This window comes from Equus caballus, chromosome 7, assembly GCF_041296265.1.
Source record: "Equus caballus isolate H_3958 breed thoroughbred chromosome 7, TB-T2T, whole genome shotgun sequence".
NCBI classification, from domain to species: domain Eukaryota; kingdom Metazoa; phylum Chordata; class Mammalia; order Perissodactyla; family Equidae; genus Equus; species Equus caballus.
Genome location: NC_091690.1, coordinates 1,519,128 through 1,540,010, shown reverse-complemented (window position 1 = coordinate 1,540,010; position 20,883 = coordinate 1,519,128). Strand labels below are relative to the sequence as shown.

At 66.6% G+C, this 20,883-nt stretch overlaps 1 protein-coding gene across 9 annotated transcripts; it reads left to right on the top strand.

The window, feature by feature from the left end:
- The first annotated feature begins 6,597 nt into the window (after positions 1–6,597).
- Positions 6,598–20,702, top strand: LINGO3 (leucine rich repeat and Ig domain containing 3). Of its 9 annotated transcripts, none has more exons than XR_011440341.1 (7): positions 6,598–6,725; positions 8,636–8,768; positions 12,108–12,287; positions 12,789–13,016; positions 13,537–13,621; positions 13,821–13,899; positions 14,282–15,879. XR_011440341.1 is itself a non-coding variant. In XM_070272435.1 (4 exons), the coding sequence occupies exon 4, from the start codon at positions 16,552–16,554 to the stop codon at positions 18,328–18,330; it is 1,779 nt and encodes a 592-aa protein (XP_070128536.1). In that variant the 5' UTR covers positions 6,607–6,725; positions 12,108–12,287; positions 12,789–13,621; positions 13,821–16,551; the 3' UTR covers positions 18,331–20,696. The 9 variants fall into 9 exon arrangements, 2 of the variants coding, with proteins under 2 accessions (XP_070128536.1, XP_023500133.1); XR_011440339.1 differs by having other exon boundaries at positions 13,484–13,621; XR_011440342.1 differs by lacking the exon at positions 14,282–15,879 and adding an exon at positions 14,040–14,158.
- Positions 20,703–20,883: the final 181 nt, after the last annotated feature.

The following is a 20,883-nucleotide window of genomic DNA, read 5'->3' as shown; positions in this document are numbered from 1 at the left end:
TCGGGACCCAGGTCAGCTCACGGGGTCCCCGTGCCCCACACACCGCGTGCCAGCAGGGGTCAGGACGCGCCCAGAGATGATGGCCGAGGCACACGGCAGCACGGCTGCACGCAGGGGATGGGGCCCGGCCATCCGGGGGCAGATGGAGCCCGGGCTCGCGGCCACGCCCTCGGCCCACCCAGTGCTCCCCTTCTGGGCCCCTGTCTCCCCACAGCACCAGACCCACACCCCCTTGGGTGTCGGAGAGGCACCCCAAGGTAACGGGCCCCAAACTGACGCTCTGCCTGCCGCCTGCTGCCCCCGGCTCTCCCCAGCCAGGGACCCACCCCACGGTTCCCCACCTGCTCAGGCCCAAACCTCGGGGTCACCCTTGACCCTCCGCTCTTTTTCTCGCCCTGCACATCCCGTCCGTCAGCAAGTGCTGACACCCCCACCTTCAGAATTTATCCCGCAGCTTTTAAAGGACAAATGACGCCAAACCAAACTGAGAAGTGAGAGGTGTGGGGAACGCTCCCCAGCTGGTAGGAGGCCAGCGTCACCGAAACCTGTCGGAGACGTTCCAGGAACAGAAAACCACAGACCAACATCCCTCGTGAACACAGACGCGAGAATCTGTAAGGAAACACCAGCAGCCTGGGGCCAGCCGTCTACACAAACCTCGTACGTCCCGACCGCCCAGCGGGGTCTCTGCCAGGAATGCAAGGCTGGTTTAACACCAGAAAATCCCTGGGTGGGGGTCACCCCACTGGCCCAGTAAAGGAGAAAAAGACACGATCGCGTCGTGGCCGCGGGAGAGTCGTCTGAGCAAAGGCAACAGGAACTCAGATGAAAAACCCAGTGGGGAGGACCAGGCCGCCTCTGAAAGCCCCAGGCAGCGTCTCGCTGAACCGTCCCAAAGGACCGCTCCGCCCTTCAGCTCAGGGGCAAGGCGAGGACGCCTGCTCTCGTCGCCCCGGAGACCCTAACCGGCGCCACAGGACAGGGAAACGGAACCAGCGAGAAATATCAGGGAGTTTTGCAAAGTCTTTGCTTTTTGCAAAATCGACTTGCTCCTGCAGCATCAACTTGCTGAAGTGCCGTGACTCGCCGAGGGTCCGCGCTGCGGGTCAGGCCCCCGCGTCCCGGATCGTGGCGCCACCTGCCTCCTCTCGTCTCCCTGCCTCCCCTCGGGTTCCCCACAGTCCAGCGGGAAAGCAGACCCCCTCACCCCCTGCTGAAGACCCTCCAGTGTCTTCCTGTCACTTTAGAACAGAATCCGGACTCCTGGGTCCTCAAGGTCCTGCGTGACCCCACCTGTCCCCCTCTCTGCCAGGTGCTCTCCACTCCACCCCGGCCACAGCGGCCTCCCTGCCGACCCTCCAGGGCTCTGGGCTTGCTCCCGCCTCGGGGCCTTTGCACACGCTGTTCGTGCTCCTGGACCACGTCTCCTCCCACACGTTCACAAACCTCACCCCTCACCTCCTCCAGGCTGTCCCTGCAGGGAGGCTTCCCCGGGCCGGCCCGCTGGAACAGCCCCTCCCAGACCACCACGCCCCCAGGCTCACCCGCGGCACCAACTTCCATCCCCACCCGTCAGCCGCACTCATCTCACGTAGTTGGTTGTGTCTCTGCTTTCTGTCCACGTCCCCCGACTCATCCAGAAGCTCCGAGGTCGGAGGCCGCGTTGGCCTCAGTCACCCGTAACGCAGGGAAGACCCAGGAACCCCGGGAGGCGCGGTGCTGGGACAGCGGACGACGGTCAGCAGAGTCCAGAAGTGACTAGATCCTTCAAGGAATACATTGCCGGGAAGGAGAGAGACAGAGACAGAGACAGAGGGAGACAGAGACAGAGAGACAGAAGGAGACAGAGGGGGACAGAGAGACAGACAGAGACAGAGAGATAGAGACAGAGACAGAGAGACACAGAGACAGAGAGACAGAGATGGAGAGATAGAGACAGAGAGACACAGACAGAGACAGAGAGACAGAGGGAAACAGAAACAGAGAGATAGAGACAGAGACAGAGAGACACAGAGAGAGACAGAGACGGAGAGATAGAGACAGAGACAGAGGGAGACAGAGACAGAGAGAGACAGAGACAGAGGGAGACAGACAGACCCCGTGCCTTGACAGAGACGTACCAACCAACTGCATCGAATGGACCCAGTTTGAATCCCGATTTGAACAAAGTATGAAAAACGTTTTACAGGACGGTGGGGGCAGCTGGGCGCTGGCTGGTGGAAGGTTCCGGAACTACTGACAACCTTTGCAGGACGAGGAGGGCGTTGCTGCGGGTTTGCTGCGTCCGCTCGTCTTGGAGGAGCGGATGCCGCCGGGCAGAGAGCGGCTCTGGCGGCCGCTGGGAGCGGAGCTGGCGCCGAGGGAGCGGCCGTCGGCCGCGCGTCGGGGGCACTGGATGGTTTTCTCAGCTTTTGCTCGTGTTTGAAAATTTCCGTAATAAAAAGTGAACGTGAGCGAGGGGCCCCTTTGCTCATCTCCGCGTGTACGGGGAGAGGCTTTTTTTTTTTAATGGCGGATGTTCAAACTCCGCTCTGAACCCAGAACTTGCTCTGGGGGGGTGGCTAGTCAAGGGGACACTTCCCGAAGCTCCCGGCTTCTGTACCCAGAATCCTCCCACGTGGCCGCACAAAGCCAAGCCTGATGCTCCCTGCCTAGAACCCTCTGTGGCTCCCAACTCCCCTTCAGGTGAAGCCTGAGCACCCCTTCCGTCTGCGCCTCATGGCCGCGCTCCTTGCGACTCTCTGAGCTCGCAGTCCCCTCGTTGCGACTCTGTTAAGTCCACGGCCGTGGAGCGGAGCCGGGCAGGGTGAGCCGCGGCCCAGGGGATGACCACAAAGGAGCCGGGAGAGAGACGCTCATGCCTCACGGGGCCCTGGAGGAGGACACGGCCGGCCGCGCAGGAGGTCCAGGCAGGTGCAGGAGGGGGCGCGGCAGGGCCGGGGCGCACGCCTTTAGTGGGGTCCCCAGGCTACGGCCGAGTCGGTCAATTCCACCAAGCTTTGCGGGGCGTCCTCGGAGGGGCGCACGGAGTCCCATCGGGGCACCACCTGCTGCGACTGCCAGCTGCCGTCTGGGGCCCCCGCTGCCTTGAGGGGCCGCTGTCAGCTTAGGGCCCCAAAGGCCCCTCGGCCACACGACACGGACGCCGGGGCGGCTTAGCCTTGGACCCCCTCCGGCGTCGCCCTCGCCGTGCCCCCCGCCAGCCTCTGTGGCCCACAGAGCTCGTCCTCGGGGGCCCAGCCCTCCTGGGACGCTTGCTCCACAGCTTGCGTTTGGGGCCCCTCCGTCGCCCCAGCCTGTGACGAGGTGCAGGGGACGCAGGATCCCATTGCGCTACACACGGTGTTGAGGAAGTGTCGGCTCAGAGAGTGAGAATAGCTGCCCGCTCATGTGTTTACCGTCCATCGGGCACTCTGGTCAGTGTTACCCGGTCTTGTAGCTACTTAGCCTCCCACAGCCGGGACGGATTCGTTATTAGCATTCCGGGTTACAGATGAGGCGACTGGGGCTCAGAGAGGTTAGGTCACCAGCTGGAGGTCACACAGCAGGGACCCAGCGCCACCCCAGGGCTCTGGATTGGGAACCCAAGGCCTCGAGTCACTCATGACCCAGCCCGATGACAGAGGGGAAGACACTCATCTGGGGCCACACCTGCCCCCACGACCCCCGCCAGTGGCCACGGTTGCTGATCCCACACATCTCGTTGGAGAGCCAGGGCCAGACGACAAGGGCTTTTGATCTTAGAAATAATTACGGACACGTGCTGGCTCTCCCAGGCACGAGGGCACAGGACGGGGACAGCCCGTGGCCCCACTGCACCCCTACCCGGAGGGCTCCCTGGGGCTCGGGGGGGTGGGGTGAGCCCTGGCAGGCGGCCCTCTCCCTGCCCCCAGCCCCTCCCGCAGCTTCTGCATCTGGAGCCGCCCTCTCCTCCCGGGGGTCCATCTCCATGGCAACGTCCCCATCACAGGTGGCCGTAACCTTGGCAACCAGGTACCGCCCCCCCCCCCCCTGCCTGGGAGGCTGGAACCCCTTCCCACGCCCCGCACCCCCGGGCAGCATCCCGCAGGGGATGCTGGGCCCACGTCCCTCGTCCCGCTAGACGCAGCCAACGCGCACCTTCCCGCCATCTGCTGCGCATGCGCTCCGGGGGTGGGCGGTGCGCAAGACGCCGGGGTCCTGCCCACGGCGGGCTCCCTTCGGGACGGGGCAGAAGAGACAGGACGAGCTGCGGTGTCAGGGAGGGACACGGGGTGCTGTTGCCCCACCCAGACCCCCCGAAACCCAGCTCCCTCTACCGCCCTCGACGCCACCGGACCACTCGTTCACCCAGCCCATCTTTATTGGGCGCCTGCTGCGTACCCGCTGGAGCCACAGCCCCCCAGAAGGATGGGCGCGCGGCAGACAGGGTCGATCAGCAAACCACGAAGCGTCCTCACCCGGGAGCCCCGAGGCGCAGCCGGGACAGAAGGAGCTCGCGGTGGAGACGGGCGTCAGGAAGGAAGGGGGACGAGCGCACAGATGTCTTGGGGGAGGCCGTTCCAGGCAGGGGCAACAGCCGTGCCAAAGTCCTGAGGTGGGCGTGTGCCCGAGGCCTCCCCCTGCCCTTTGGCCGCCCTGGTGGCCCTCTGTCCTCGGGAGTGGCGTCCCTGCGGCCCCAGAAGACGGGTTGTGCGCTGATCCCCGTTTCGCAGATGTGGAAACTGAGGCTGGAGGGGATGTGGCAGGACCAAGATTCGAACCCGGGTTAACTCCCCTCCCCCTGCAGGACTCACCTCCAGCGCCCCCTCCTCGGGGAGGCATCCCTGCCCCCCTGCCTGGGGCCCCGCCAGGCATCTCTGCTGAGCTTTCCACGCCCACCTTGTGATTATTTCACGAGGCTGAGTCTGCTCCCCTCCCTGCCCACGGTGAGCTCCCTTGTGCCCCCAGCATCGCCTCCCTCCAGCGCTTGGCCTGGTACACAGTAGGTGCTGGATAAATGCTTCCCTCCAGGAGCCCTGACAGCCTGGTGTCAGGAGGGAGGAAGAGAAGCTCAGAGAAGGGAAGTGACCTCCCTGAGGTCACACAGCATCCGCAGCGATGACTCCGTGCAGGGCTCCGGGCCCGCCGTGGGGGTGGGAACCACGAGGAGGGCAGCTCACATCCTCCTTCGGCCTCCAGCTCTCCGGGGCCAGGACGGGAACCGCCCCCCCCAGCCCGCGGGGGCGCCTGGCCTGCGGCCTCCCGGGATGCGGGTTCTGGGCCTCCAGCCAACGCGACAGTCTGGGAACGGAGCCTGCTTAAGTCACAGGTGGCCGAGCCGACGCCAAGGCACCATGGAAGCGGCTGGGGGGAGGCAGCTGCGGGAGGGGGGGCGGGGCGGTGCAAGGTTACACGCCCGGGCCACCTGGCGCCCCTCCCTGGGGACAAACGGCATCTGTCCGTCTGCTCGTCCCTGAAATGGGAGTAACCACAGCGTCCGCCTGGAGCCCAGAACCCAAGCAAGGAGCAAGGCCCACGGTCAGAAGGGAGCCCGGTGGCCTTGTGACCTGGGCGTGCCCTGGGGGACGATGCCCCCGCGCCCCACACAGCACTGTCACCCGCCTCCCACGCCAGGCCCCACGGGGTGAGCCCCCTAAATGGGGCAGCGTGCGCTCCTGGCCCATGCCCGGCAGGCCCCGTCCGGGGGCTCAGGACACCCCACTCCCGGTCCCATTTCTGCCCTGACTCGCTTCCCCTCAGGTGCCACGGTGTCCCAGCCTGGGCGTCAGGGACAGGGGCCCCTCACCCCGATGTTCAGTGATCCCAGGGTGTCTGCTCCGAAAAGACACCTTTCATAAGGCCGGGCGGGGCCCCTGGGAACTCGAGGCCCCGGGCAGCGGGCACCCACTGCTCCCCAAACCGTGAGATGAGCACTCGGCCGGCGGAGGCTCCGGGCTGAGGGCCCAGCCGGGAAAAAGCCCAGGTAGTCAGACAAACACAGGGACCATACACTGGCCAAGAGAATGAGGGCAAAGGCCTCCCACAGGGGAACAGCAAGTGCAAGGCCCTGAGACTGGGGGGGCGCGGTGTTTCTGGGGATGAGCGAGGGGGAGCGGGAGGGGAGGAAGGCGCGGCCGGGGCCCATCCGGAAGCTTGTGGAGTTGAGTGTGATCCTGAGGGCAATAGGGAGCCATAGCTGGTTCTGGAGCCCAGGGGCTAAGCTTCCTCTGCGGTCCTCGTGGGGCACGGGCTGGAGGGAAGGGTGGAAGAGGCTGGGCAGGTGGGCAGGTGTCCAGGTGCCAGGTGTGAGGCTGGGACCGAAGACAGCGAGGAGGCGACAGGTCCCAGAGGGGCACCGATGAGCTCTGCGTGCCCGGCGCCGCAGCCTCCGCACGCCCCGCAAGGCCACGGGGTCCTCAGACTCGCTCCCACGCGGGCGGGGCGCACGCGCAGCGGCCCCGTCCCCCCCTCCCCACCCCCCCGGATCCCCCCCGCCGCCCTGGCGCGCGTCCCGGCACCTGCGCGCACGTGTCCCCGCGCGCCCCGCGGCCCCGCACACCTGCGGCCCAGCGAGCAGGCCGCGCGCACGGCCCGGCGCAGCCCCGCGCGCCCCCGCCCCGCGCACCGGGGAGAGCGGCGGCGGCGGGCGCGCGCGGCGGGCGCGCGCACGGCGGACCCGGGAGGCGGCGGCGGCGGCGGCTCGAGTCGGCTCCGGGTGGCCCCCGCGCCGCAGCCCGCGCCGTGTCCGCGGCGGAGCCGCCCAGGTGAGTGGCCGCGCGGGGTCCGGCGACCCCCTCCTCCGCCTGCGCCCCGCGATCCCCGCCCGCGCCCCGTCCCTCGCCCCGCGCAACCCTCCCCGGCGCGTCGCCCCTCGCCAGGCCCCCAGCGCTCCCCCGGAAACTTTGGGGGCCACTCTCCAGCTGGGGTCCCGCCGCCCCTCCCCTGGGGCGCCGAGGAGCTGGGGGCCGGGGGGGGCGTCTCTCTGGGGCAGTGGGGGACCGCCTGGGAGGATGCGCCCCCTCCGCGGGGAGAGGAAGGGGGCGCTGGCTGGGTCTGGAGGGCTGGGGGACGGTCGCGCCCGAGGCTTCAGCCCTGCGCCCTCCTGTCCTTCCCGCAGCGGGGTCTGGTCCAGCCTGGGGGCCGCCGAGCCGCGCGCAAGGCGGAGGGGCCGTCGGGGTCCAGGGAGGCTGAGCCCCCCGCGCTGGGGGCCTGTGTCCCTGCAGCACCCAGGATGCGCTGGGGGCTTCTCTGCACCTCCTGAGCTGGGCCTGGTGCCCCCTGCACCTCTGGGGCCCCGGGGTGGGGGGGGCCATGGTGCCCCATTCAACAAGTTGGGGGGAGAGGGGACAGCACCTGGTGCCTCCATCTGGGGACAAAGGCGACCCGGTCCTCCCTTTCGAGACCACCTTATAACTGGTTTTTCACCACGTGTGCCCCGGGCACTGAAGACGTGGGTACTCCAGCCCCCCAGGTCTGAGGAATCAGAACTTGTATAGGGGTTTGGACCCGGGAACCTACGTTTTCGGCAAGTGGCCCCTGATGAATCCAAGTCTGCACAGACGGGTTAAGAACCTCTTGCCTCTGTTGGGAGGGTGGGAAGTGGGTGTCTGGGGTGACACGGCAGGGAGGCACAGGGAGCGTCTGGGGACCTGATTTGGGGAGGATGTTCAGGGCTGGCAGGGCTGTGAGAGCTGGAGCAAGCCCGGAGGGCTCCCTGGAGGTGGTGTGGAGACCGGGAAGGGTTTGGCGTGTGAGTGCTCAGAGGTGAAGGCCCTCCGGGCTCCGTGTGGATGAGGCGGGTGGAACCAGGTGTCCAGGCACGGAGAGGGTGACCTTTGTTGGGAGTCTGGGCCGGGCCTGGCTGCGGGTGCCTTCCCCTGTGAGCCGAAGTGGCAGCCGCCTGAGACGGCATCGGAGCCGGAAGACCCCGTGGGCCGAGCCCGTGGGCTTTCCCGACAGACGCAGCTCCCACACCCCATCTGGATAACGTGGGGGAACAGGAAGGGGCCCCCCCAGCCGTGGGATGGGGACTCAGGGGGGGCAGAACCCTTCCTCCTCCCGCTCTTCTGTTCCCGGGTCCCGCTGGTGACCTCCGGTGGGTGCCAGCCCCTCTCTTGGCTCCAATTTCGAGACAGACGTGCACACGGGGTTCCTGGCGGGGTGGAAGGAAGTGGTGTGCGTGGCGGCCGTGGCCTGGGGCAGCCGTGGGCCAGGCGCTCGGTTAACACGGGCCGTCGGGCCGCCCCCCGCGCCCTGCCCGCCCGGGGCCTCCGTGCGCGCCCGTGGAGGCTGGCGGCTGCTCCGGCCGCCCCCGGATCGATCCCGGGCCCCGAGGTGCCTGGCTGAGTGGGAATGCCGAGCGGATCCGAGGCGGCAGTTTGACTTCCCTTCCCACGGCGCTGTCGCTCCCAGCGCCCCTGAGTCAGCGCCGAGTCACCAGGTGGAGAGCCTCCTGGAGGACTCTCCGCGCACAACTCGTCCCGGTGGGCCGCCCACCACCGCGTGTCAATCCCGGAGCGCCCTCCGCCCTCCGTGGGGGCGCCTCTGGGATTGAGCGGAGAGGAGCTGGCGTCAGACCCGCGTTCGGAGGTCGACTCTCAAGCTTAGGGATGCCGGGCGAGCTGGGGACCACTCTGACCCTCAGTCTCCTTTTCTCTTTATTCTCACTCTCCAGGCTGGGCTTGTGGGTGAGCGGGCCGCACTAGACCGTGGGCGTTCGAAAAGGGGTTCCGGATCGAGAGGCCTCACCTGCAGAGGGCGGTCGACAGCCAGCCCCATGCGCCCCCCACACCCCCATGCACAGACTGGTGAGGAAAGTGGGTCGGGAGGCCCCCAGCCCCCCGAAGGGTTAACAGGGACAAACAGCAGACGGAGGCTAATTAGGGCTTAATGAATTGTCACGGATGAGAGCCCCGGGAGGACCCGGATCTAGGACGAAGCATGCACCGCAGCCGGGGGTCAGCACTGTGTCCCCAAAAGCAGGCCTCCGAGAGCTGGGCGCTGCCTGAGCTGGGCCCCCGCCTCCCACGTCTGTCCCTCTGGAGGCGTGAACGGGGTCACCCCGAGGGCACTGCCTGACCTCGTCCCCTTGCTCCCTCCCGCCCCAGCAGTGGTGGGTGACAGAGAAAGGGATGGCCTGGGGACAGAGGGGCCGAGCAGCCCAGCTCCCGGCGTCTGTCCCCCTCGCCCCCCCGGGGGGTGCCTGGCTCAGCCTTGTCCCGGGGCGTCCTCAGCCTCCCCGGCCTGGGAGGGGACGGGAGCATGTGTCCCACGTGGCCTGGGGGGGAGGAAGCTTGTGGGGGTGGGGGAAGGGGCTGGGGCCCGGCCAGACCCCCCACCCGGGAGCGGGGCCGCCTCCATGCGAGGGGAGGGGACCGGCCAGCTGGCCTGTGGGCCGCGTGGCACGTAGGTCCTGGACAGCCTGGCGCGGACGGCACAGGGCTCCAGTGCCCGGATCCAGCTGCGATGGATGGATTTCGGGGCCCCTCCCCGGGGGCTGATGCTGATGGCAGACCCCGCGGTGAGGACTCGGTCCCCTCCACCTCAGGACGGCAACGACTGTCACAAACCCAGGGGCTTAAAACCACACACATTGGTCATCTCACATCCTGGGGTCAGGAGTCCTAAACCCAGGGCGGGTCCCCCCGGAGGCCCCAGGGGAGGAGCGTGTCCCGCCTCCTCCAGCTTCCAGAGGCGCCGCGTCCTGGGCTCGGGGCCCCTTCCTCCGTCTACACGGCCAGCAGCGCAGCGTCTCCATCTCGGCCTCTGACCCTCCCGCCTCCCTCTGCTCAGGACCCTGGGCTGACCCTGGGCCCCGGGAATCCAGGGTCACCCCCATCTCGAGCTCTCGTATCAGCATCCTTAACCGCATCCGGACTTAATCCCTTTCGCCTGCAACGTGTTGCATCCATGCGTCCAAGGACGTGGGTGTCCTTGGAGGGGCCCCAGGGCGCCCCTTCCCGGCTGCCCACACGCGCCCTCCACCTGCCCCCCTTCCTTCTGTTCGTCACCCGGAGACACCGTGGCAGGATTTTGTCTGTTTTGTTCAAAGCCGTTTCCTCAAGAACTAGAACAGGGCCTGGCACACAGCAGGCGCCCATTAAGTGCTTGTTGAATGAATGAACGAACGAATGAGGTGAAGACTTGGCCGAAAGCCTGGGAACAGGGCCTGGGACTCAGGGCTTCTGACCCCAGCCAGCACCCAGCAGACTTTTCTGGAAGGATCCCGGTGACAAAGTCCCTTCTCGGCTCGCTTCTCATTCGTCAGCTCCTATGGGGCCCCGGGGTCTCGCTGGTTCTCTCCCGCCTTCACGGAGATTATGGGGCCCTTGGAGCCCCCCGCCCCATGCATGCTGGGGGCGGACAGGGGAATGATGTGGTCCCCGCTCGCGATGTCGCTGTCCGGGCGGGAGACAGACTCTCCAGGCTCAGGGGACGCAGGCGAGAGTCAGACCCCACGGAATGGATGCCGCCCCGTGCTCCCCCTCAGACCCCCCATAGCTCCCTACTGCTCTGGGCATCCAGCCCGAACACCTCATGGGGGTCCGGTGCCCTTGGTAGACCCCCTGCCCACCCCGACTCCCAGCCCCAAATGTAGACCCGGCCCGGCCGCCAGCCCCTCCTCCTCCTGCTCCTCGGAGCCCCGAGCCTTCGTCCCCGAGGTCCCTCCACCCAGCACCCGCCCACTGAGTCCCCGCCAGACGGTCTAGGCTCTGACGGGCCTCCCCCCGCCTGGCCACAAAGGATCAGGCGGTGACAGACACCACTGTCCCCACTTTCCACTTCTCGTGTTTGTTAGGGTGACTCCTGTCCGCTCGCCCCCCGACACAACGCTCAGGGAGAGAAGCAGACACAGAAGGACACACGGCGTGTGACCCCATTGACGCGAAACGTCCAGAACAGGCAGATCCACAGACAGAGAGCGGGCTCATGGGGGCCGGGGGCTGGGGAGGGGGTGGGGGGGATGCTGATGGGGACGTCCTGGGTTCCAGGCTTGCATGTGCTTCTCCCCCGTTGTGTGGCCCTGGGCCGGTCGCTTCCCCTCTCTGGGCCTCTGCTTCCCCGTCTGTAACACAGGCCGATAATCAGCCTGTTTCCTCCTGGGGCATCAACCGGATGCCCCCTCTGTGCCCGGCGTCCCCTAGGACAGGATCTCCCCCGGGGCGGTGCTGCCCCCCAGGGACACTGGGCCATGTGACACGGCCGGAGGCGCCCACAGCCGCTGGTGCCGGTCGGCGGGGACGCATGGAGGCTGCGCTGACGGGTCCGGCCCGGGCGAGGGGAATGGGAAGGGGACGGCGCCCTGTGCCGGGTGACCCTGGGCCACCGCGGGGCCTCCTGGGGGCAGTCAGGGCTGGAGCTCAGGGGAGACGTGTGGCCGAGCGGAAGGTCAGGGGTCACCCAGGAGCAGATGGCGCTCGGTCCAGGAGGACGGAGCTGGCCCTGTGGTGTCGCCTCATCCCGCCGTCCGGCCGGGTCCTTTGTCCCCACTGCGCCCGCCACCCTTCCCAGCGCCTCCTGTCTTGAGAACCCCCCGGAAACGGGCCGAGGCCCTAGAAAGTTTGCCTGCGGAGGGACGACCGGGACGCAGACCCCACTGGATTTGGGAACCAGGGATCCCGGCCTCAGGGAGCGGAAACGCCCAGAGAGGGTCTCCACCCGCCGGGGTGCCCAGCCGCCCATCGAGGGGTGGCAGGAATTGGGGGCGTCTCGGCGGAACCCCAGCCGGCGAAGGGCCAGTCCCTCTCCAAGGACGTGCTCGTCCCCAAGGGGCCCGGAGCCCCCCCGCCGGGAAGATGACAGGGCCGCGCCTGCCGCCAGAGGGGAGAGTCGACAAACTGGGTCACAGCTCGAGTGGCCCCCGCTGGGCAGCAGGACCAGCTGGCCTCTCATCCCAGGGAATAATTATAGCGCTGAAGCTCAGCGCCCCGGGTGCTCGCTCCCTGTGACAGGCAAGGTCCAGAGAGGGTGTGATTTTCATCAGAGGTCACACAGCACGGCAGGACCGAGGTCTCCGCCGGCCCTTTGAGACTGGATCGCCGTGGCTGTGCCCTGCCCGCTCCGACCTCGTGTCACTTGACTGCTTCCTCCCTCGGTTTGTCCTTGTCCGCTGTCGACGGCAACTGTTTGTCTAACGTCCTTTCCAGCTGGAAAATGGTCAGCACACGGTAGATGTTTGTTGACTGACGGACGGACGCACTGGATCCACACAAGAGGGGGAACCTCGGGGGACGATGATCACATCGGTCCAGCAGAAACAGACCCGCGTTTTAGATTCCAGCTGACGAGCCACCGGGACCTGGTCCCCGGCTGTTTGTTAAAAAAAGGTTAGCGAGTGTCCCCGAGACTTTCCCCTGCCGCCTCTGCTGCGCTGTGGGAACCCGAGTGGGTGACTCGAGTCCCTCTGAGCCTCAGTGTCCCATCTGCAAAGTGGCGGTGACAGCGGGGCCCCCCGTGAGCTTTTGTGGGGACCAAATGGGACGACCCAGGGGCTCAGGACTGAAGAATGTGGGCCACTTTGCTGACGCTGACGATGTTCACAGTCCAGGTGGAGATGCCAGCATCAAAGAAGGGATTAAATGGCATTTCAGAAAAACGAGAGTGGGGACTTGAGTCCAGAGAGTCACCGGGGACGTGACCTTGGGGGTGAGACCCAAATAAAGTCAGAGAGAGAGAGCCATGCGCGGAAGGGGTTCCAGGTATGGGGCACAGCCCGTGCAAAGGGCCTGGGGCAGGACCAGGTTGGAGGGACCGCGAGGAGGTCACGTGGTAGAGCAGAGTGACCCAGTGGGGACGAGGGGAGGACTTGGAATTAAATTTTCCTTTAGGGCCGTGAAACCCTCTTCTGCAGACAGAACGAACCGGGCAGCTCGTCCCCGTGTGGGGACAAAGCGACACCGGCCAGTGCCTCCTCAGGGCAGAGCCAGCGAGGTCCCGACCCCCCCAAAGCCGGCTGCTCACTTCCTGTCCCCCATCCCTGGCTGGGGGACCACAGGCAGTGGCACGGGCCGGGACGGGGACCCGGGAGTGACCTCCAAGCCGGGGACAGGTTTAAGGTCAGACGTTGCCGGCGGCGCGAGGTGGGCAGGTGGACGGGGCGGTCGTTGGCGCTCGGTCCCCTCCCCGGACACAGCCTGGCCAAGCGCTCGGAGAGAATGACCTAGAAAAGCGGCCTGGGACCGGAGTTCGCCTTGGGGAAGGGATTACGTGCCCCGCGAGGAGGCCCAGGCCACGATTAAGGACAAGCGCGGGGGGTGGCAGCCACCCGGCCTCGCTCCTCCCGCTGCCTCCCGCCCTGCTCCCCGGGGGGACCGAGTGGGGGCTGAGACCACGACCTCCCAGCAGCCGGGGGGGCGACCCCTCGGCTTCTGCAGCCTCAGCCCCGGGAACCCCCTTCCTGCCCCTCGCGGGCCGCTCCGTGTGGCGTGTGAATTCCCGTCACCCGGCGGCGCCTCTGTCTGTGCGCCCACCCTCTCGTGGCTGGAAGCCGGTCTGGTGTTGCATTCGATTTTGCCACGAATAGGATGGTGCTGCGTGTAACCCGGATTATGTCCCCCCCGTGTCACCATATTTCAGCCATCGTCCTCGTGGGCACCTTCCGATCTCCCAGCATTCCACAGTAACGGCTTATTTGACTGATCCCCTTTGGATGGGCACTTAGGTTAGTTCCCCTTTTGTCTCCTTATACCTACATCTCGGCTCGGCCTTCTCTGTTGGTACATACGAGCCGCCTGGATCCCACAGCAGGCGGGGACCACAATTTAACCAATCCCCTTTGGATGGGCACTTAGGTTAGTTCTGGTTTCCCCCTGACCCAACCACCTCATTATAATTGCCTCTCTGCTGTCCTCCCTCATCAGTACATACAAGTCGCCCTGTGTCCCACAGCGGACACGGACCGCAGTTTATTCACCTGATCCCCTAGCGATGGACACTCAGGTTAGTTCCAATTTTTTGCTGTTTCGGACGACAGCACACCAAGCCTCCTTGTTCCTGCCCCTCTGCCCTGAGGTGTGAGTTTTTCTCGAGGGCACACAGATACTCGTTCGGGTCTCATCCGAGGGTCCTGTGGCTGCCAGGATAAAGTCCCACAAGCGGGGAGTCTGGGAACCCCAGAAGTTTGCCGTCCTCTCTGATCTGGAGGCCACCAGCCTGAGGTTGAGGTGTCGCAGGGCCCTGCTCGCTCCAGAGACTCCGGGTGTGGTCCTTGCCTGCTGCCCGCAGCGGCCGGTGGCTCCCGGCCACCCTGGGCGTCCCTCAGCCTGTGGACGCATCCCCCACCCCCACGTCCCACGGCCGTCTTTTCTGTGTCCGCGTCCAGGTTTTATAAGGACACTGCTCACTGGATCCGGGCCCGCCCTGCTCCGGCGCGACCTCATCCGAACTTGGTGACGCTGCAGATGCCACCTCTGCCCCCACTTTCCTGCGGCTCATCTCCAGCGTTAAGCGAGCGGTTGCTCGGGGCTCGGCGTGTGGCATTGTCACCTTAAATTCCCCAAAGGGCCCGGGGAGGCAGGAGGAAACTCGGCCGGGGTCCCCAAAAGCTAAGATGCCCAAAAGGGCTGCCCGGCAGGTGGGGCGGCCCCCATGCAGCTGCCAGCTGGCTGTCCCTCCCCGCCACCCCCCACTTGCACCCGGGATCTGGGCTGCGGCCAAGCCGGGGGGGCGGGGTGCAGCTGGCTGCCAGGAGAGATGAGCAGCGTGGAAAGGCCAGGTGCAGAGGCCCCAGCGTGCTGGCATCTGTCCCTCATGGGCTCCAGGCTGTGCACCATCCGGCCTCAGTGACTCGTTCAGCGCATGTCCCACTCCCCCCCCACCACTTGCCCCGGTAGAGCCTTGCTGGCTGCCCCTCTGCCTCAGGGCCTTTGCACAGGCTGTTCCCCCAGCCTGGAACTCTCTTCCCCCAGACCTTTGGGGGCACCTTCCTGCTCATCCTTGGGGTCTGTGTGAGCTTCCTGTGGCCACCAGAACCGAGCACCACAGTCTGGGGTGGGGGGCTCCAAACGACAGAAATCTCTGCCCTCTCCATTCCAAAGGCCGCAGGTCTGAGATCCCGGTGGGCGGGGCCGCGCTCCCCCTGGAGGCTCCAGTGGAGGGTCCTCTGGCCTCTCCCAGCTTCCAGGGCCCTGGGCGTCCCTCGGCTTGTAGACGCATCGTTTCAGTCCCTGCCTCCTGCCAGTGGCCTTTGTCCCCCGGTTTGTGTCTGTGTCCACATGTACCTGTTCGCCGAAGGCCCCAGTCATTGGTCCCAGGCCCACCTTCCTCCCCAGAACCCCGTCTGCGCTCGTCACAGCTGCAAAGACCCTCTTGCCCCGCAGGCCCCATTCACACGTCCCGGGCTCAGGACTCGAACGGATCTTTTTGGGGGACACAGTTCAACCCACTACGTAGTCCCGGCTGAAGTGTCACCGTAACGGGTCAGAGGCCGCCCCCTCCTTCCACCCTGACCGCCGGGACCCTCCATCCATGCCGCGTCCATCCTCTGGTCTCGCTGCCCAGACGCGTCGATGTCCGTGGAGCCGGTGCCGTGTCTGGGGGACAGATCTAGGCCCCGACGGAGCTGAGGCGACGGACGCAAAGGCCTGGGAGCGCTCATGAGCCAGTTGGAGGTGACAAGGAACATTAAAAGCTGTTCTAATGTCACGTGACGCATGGACCCGTGCGGACAAATAAACAACATAGCAGAGGGGGGACGAGGTGGGCGGGCAACCTGGTAAGGCCCCTTCAGGGGGAGGGGACATTTGGACCACCTGTTTGTTCCCCGTGACAGACGTGAGCCCCCGGGGAGGGCAGGAGCTAGTCTGCCTTCTTCTTTAGGGCATTCAAAGCCTGGTATACAGTAGGCACTCAATAAATGGGGGGGGGTTGGCATCAAAAATTTTACATTAAATTTGCATCGTTCTTCTCCAGTTCAATAAATACTTTCTCTTGCAGTTTTGTTTTAGATAAAATTCAAAAAACATAACATTCACCATTTCCAAGTACACAATTCAGTGGTTTTGATATATTTGCAAGGTTGTGCCATCACCACCACTATCTTGTTCCAGAACATTCCACCACCCCAAAAAGAAACCCCGTCTGTTCCCATCAGCATCACCCCCACCCCCTCCCCAGCCCCTGGCCCCCACGAGCCCGCTGTCTGTCTGTGGATCTGCCTGTTCTGGACGTTTCATGTCCATGGGGTCACACGCCGTGTGTCCTTCTGTGTCTGCTTCTCTCCCTGAGCGTCGTGTGTGCAGGTCCGTCCACGTGCAGCTGTGTCAGGGCCTCGCTCCTCTTCCCGGCTGCGTGATGCTCCAGCGTGTGGGGGGACACGAGTGTGCATCCATCCATCACCCGTGGATGCGCATTTGAGCTGTTTCCGCTTTCTGGCGATTGCACCGCTGCTGCTGCTGCTGCTGCTGGGAACGCGCGTGCCCAGGGTTCCTGTGGACGCGCGTGCTGGGTCCTCTCCGGGTGGGGTGGGGGGACCCCCAGGCGTGGGATCGCGGGGGGCCACGGGGGAGACCCGCCTCCCGCGCGCCGCTAACGCTGCCTCCGCCCGCAGGTGCCCCGAGGATGGTGGCGCGGCCCTAGGCCAGGCTCCGCACCATGACCTGCTGGCTGCGCGTCCTGAGCCTGCAGCTCCTGCTCCTGCCCGCCGCGCCGCCGCCGGCGGGGGGCTGCCCGGCCCGCTGCGAGTGCAGCGCGCAGACGCGCGCGGTGGCCTGTCCCCGGCGCCGCCTGACCGCCGTGCCCGACGGCATCCCGGCCGAGACGCGCCTGCTGGAGCTCAGCCGCAACCGCATCCGCTGCCTGAACCCCGGCGACCTGGCGGCGCTGCCGCAGCTGGAGGAGCTGGACCTGAGCGAGAACGTGATCGCGCACGTGGAGCCGGGCGCCTTCGCCAACCTGCCGCGCCTGCGCGTCCTGCGCCTGCGCGCCAACCTGCTCAAGCTCATCCCTCCCGGGGTCTTCACGCGCCTGGACAATCTCACGCTGCTGGACCTGAGCGAGAACAAGCTGGTCATCCTCCTGGATTACACCTTCCAGGACCTGCGCAGCCTCCGCCGGCTGGAGGTGGGCGACAACGACCTGGTGTTCATCTCGCGCCGCGCCTTCGCGGGGCTGCTGGCGCTCGAGGAGCTGACCCTGGAGCGCTGCAACCTCACGGCGCTGTCGGGCGAGTCGCTGGGCCACCTGCGCGGCCTGGGCGCGCTGCGCCTGCGGCACCTGGCCATCGCCGCGCTGGAGGACCAGAACTTCCGGCGGCTGCCGGGGCTGCTGCACCTGGAGATCGACAACTGGCCGCTGCTGGAGGAGGTGGCGGCGGGCAGCCTGCACGGCCTCAACCTCACCTCGCTGTCCGTCACGCACACCAACATCACCGCCGTGCCCGCCGCCGCGCTGCGCCACCAGGCGCACCTCACCTGCCTCAACCTGTCGCATAACCCCATCAGCACCGTGCCGCGCGGGTCCTTCCGCGACCTGGTGCGCCTGCGCGAGCTGCACCTGGCGGGGGCCCTGCTGGCCGTGGTGGAGCCGCAGGCCTTCCTGGGGCTGCGGCAGATCCGCCTGCTCAACCTCTCCGACAACCTGCTGTCCACGCTGGAGGAGAGCACCTTCCACTCGGTGAACACGCTGGAGACGCTGCGCGTCGACGGGAACCCGCTGGCCTGTGACTGTCGCCTGCTGTGGATCGTGCAGCGCCGCAAGACCCTCAACTTCGACGGGCGCCTCCCGGCCTGCGCCACCCCCGCCGAGGTCCGCGGCGACGCGCTGCGCAACCTGCCCGACTCGGTGCTGTTCGAGTACTTCGTGTGCCGCAAGCCCCAGATCCGGGAGCGGCGGCTGCAGCACGTGACGGCCACCGCGGGGGACGCCGTGCGCTTCCAGTGCCGCGCCGAGGGCGAGCCGGCGCCCACCGTGGCCTGGGTGACCCCCCAGCACCGCGCGGTGACCGCCGCCAGCGCAGGGCGCGCGCGCGTGCTGCCCGGGGGCACCCTGGCCATCCAGGACGCGCGGCCGCAGGACAGCGGCACCTACACCTGCGTGGCCAGCAACGCGGGTGGCAACGACACCTACTTCGCCACGCTGACCGTGCAGCCCGAGCCGGCCGCCAACCGGACCCCGGGCGAGGGGCGCAACGAGACGCAGGCGGCGGCGCGCGCCCCGCTGGACCTCACCACCATCCTGGTGTCCACCGCCATGGGCTGCATCACCTTCCTGGGCGTCGTCCTCTTCTGCTTCCTGCTGCTCTTCGTGTGGAGCCGCGGCCGCGGGCAGCACAAGAACCACTTCTCCGTGGAGTACTCGTTCCGCAAGGTGGACGGGCCGGCCACCACCACCGGCCAGGGCGGCGCGCGCAAGTTCAACATGAAGATGATCTGACGGTCTCGGGGGGCCCCGCCCTCCCGCTGCCCTCGGCCTGCTGGGCCCGCCCGTGGCCACCTATGCACTTCCAGGGTGGGGCGGCTGCCAGCCGGCTCCTGGAGGGACTTCCCTTTTTTGTAGAGACCCGCCCGCAGGTCTGTTTTTCATGAGGACGCATCTTTTGCAGAGTTTCTCAAGCGTTTTCTAAGGTTTCACCCCAGCTTCCTGCCCTGACGTGGCCGCCCGAGCGGGGTGGGGCGGGGTGGGGCGGGCCGAGACCCCAGGGCCTGCCCCCCCTCGGCTCGCAGGTGACACACGGGCTGGGGGGGGCAGGGAGCTCACACCTGGGGGAGAGGTCTACACCCTGGATGCAGAGAGAGTGCACAGAGAGCCTGGACTGACATACCTGGACACTCCCAGTTCACCCCAGTGCACACGTGTTCACACCCAGGACACACAGTTGGACACACGGCTCCAGGGTGGGACATGCACGTGTCACACACACCTGACACTAGAGTGGTGCCCCCCGCTCCAGAGCTCACCGCAGGCACGCGGGGCCCTCACGAGGGCACAGCTCACACCCGGGACACACGCAGCTCACACTCGGGACACACCCAGCTCACACTCGGGACACAGCTCAGACCAAGACACACGCAGCTCACACGAGACACACGCAGCTCACACGAGACACACGCAGCTCACACCAAGACACACACAGCTCACACCCGGGACACACGCGGCTCACATGAGACACCCAGCTCACACTTGGGACTCACGGCTCAGACCAAGACACACGCAGCTCACACGAGACACGCCCAGCTCACACTTGAGACACGCCCAGCTCACACTCGGGACATGCACAGATGACTCGCGGGACACAGTTCACACCCGAGACACACTCAGCTCCCGTCTGGAGCACACTGAGCTCCCACCTGGGACCCGCTCGGCTCGCACGCAGCTCCTGCGCAGCCAGCCGGCCCTCGGGGAGGGTCTCGGGCGCCGGGCTCAGGTCTCGCGGAGCGAGCGGGTCAGGCTCACCGGGGGGCCCCGCCCCAGACGCCCTCCCCCTGGGAGAAGCCGTCCCCACTTCCTCCACCGTCCCCAGCCGCCACTTGTTCCCATGTGCACCCCTGGGCGCAGCACGTGGCCTCTGGGGGGGCGTCTCCTACAGGCCAGCTGGAGGGACCTCCAGGCCCCAGTCCGCACGGCCCCTGAGCCAGCCCCTGACCCGCTGCTCCCCTGGGACACCGGAGCCCCGAGAGTGTGGGCAGCAGGGAGGAGCAAGGCCAGGACAGGCGCATGGGCTACAGGGAGGCCTGGACCTGGGTCACTGGGAGAAGGTGACAGAGACGCCTTGGTCTCTGCAACTTTCTGGCAGATCTTGGGCCAAAGAGTAGGGACATCACAGGCCAACTGCAGCTCAGGCTAAGGAAGAGATTCCCCAAGGGCACTGTCCTGTCGCTCTTCAGAGAGTGAGTTCCCCGTCACTGGGGGTAAGCAAGCAGGAGCTGAGGTTTTGCGGCAGTATTCAGACACCAGACGGGGACTGTCCATGACCCCTGCCTGCCCCAGCCTGGTCCTCGCCCCCACTCTCTACCTCGGCCAGATGACAGGGCATCGTTGTGGGGGACGGGGGCACAGTTGTGTGGCCCAACCTCGGCCAGAAAGGAGCTTAGCCGCCGACCAGGAGATGAGGACGGTATTCTCAAGGACCTCGGAGGAAGGCTCAAAGCCACCTCTGTTCCTGCCCGGCTGGGGAACCTCAGTTGGCGACTGAGGACCACCTGGACCCTCGGCGTCCTCATCTGTGAGATGAGTCGGAGGGTGGAACCCACCGCTACGCACGCAGAGGCCCACGGGTGGGCCTGACGGTCGGCCTGGGCCCGGGACCCTCGAGACCTTTCTGAGAGGACCCGGAAGGGACGCTGGCCGCTCTCCCCGGGCTGTGGCGGGAGACATCGGAGACCCCGGTCCCCGAGGGCCGAGTGGCGGCTGCTGGCCACGGCCAGCCTGGGTGGGGACCCCGCCCCAGCCCCAGTCACGGTGGGGCGTAAGCGGCCCCCTGGTCCCCCCGAGTTGGGCAGAACCGACCGGTTTTCGTCCCCAGCATCCTCCTGACCTTGGTCGCCATGACAACCCGAGGGCCTCCCCCCCACCCCAACAGCAACATCCAAGTGCCTTCAGCATCATCGCGGCGGCGGCAGGGGGCACGTTCTTGGCGGCAGAGGGACTCAGAACGTCAGTGTGTCGGCGTCTCCCGGCCCCCCCCCACCCGCCCGCCCGCCCGCCCCCACCCCGGTCCCCACACCAACCGAGTCCCCCCAGGTCCCCACCCCCGCCCTGCTGCATTGGATTGGAACCCAATAAAAATGAAACCGATTTAATAGCAAGCTTCAGGGTTTTCATATGATTCTCATGGGAGGCGTGGGGGCGGGAAGTAGGGCCACGGAGGTCCCCCGGCGGGGGGGGGGGAGCTGCCCGGCCCCAGCCACTTCAGGAGCGCCCACGCTGTTCCCATGCTATTCCCTGCGCTGCCCGTGTTAACTCCTTTCACGCTGATGACAACCCTGC

Excerpts from the sequence above, each read along its gene's own strand:
- LINGO3 (XM_023644365.2), top strand. The coding sequence starts at position 16,552 with ATGACCTGCTGGCTGCGCGTCCTGAGCCTGCAGCTCCTGCTCCTGCCC.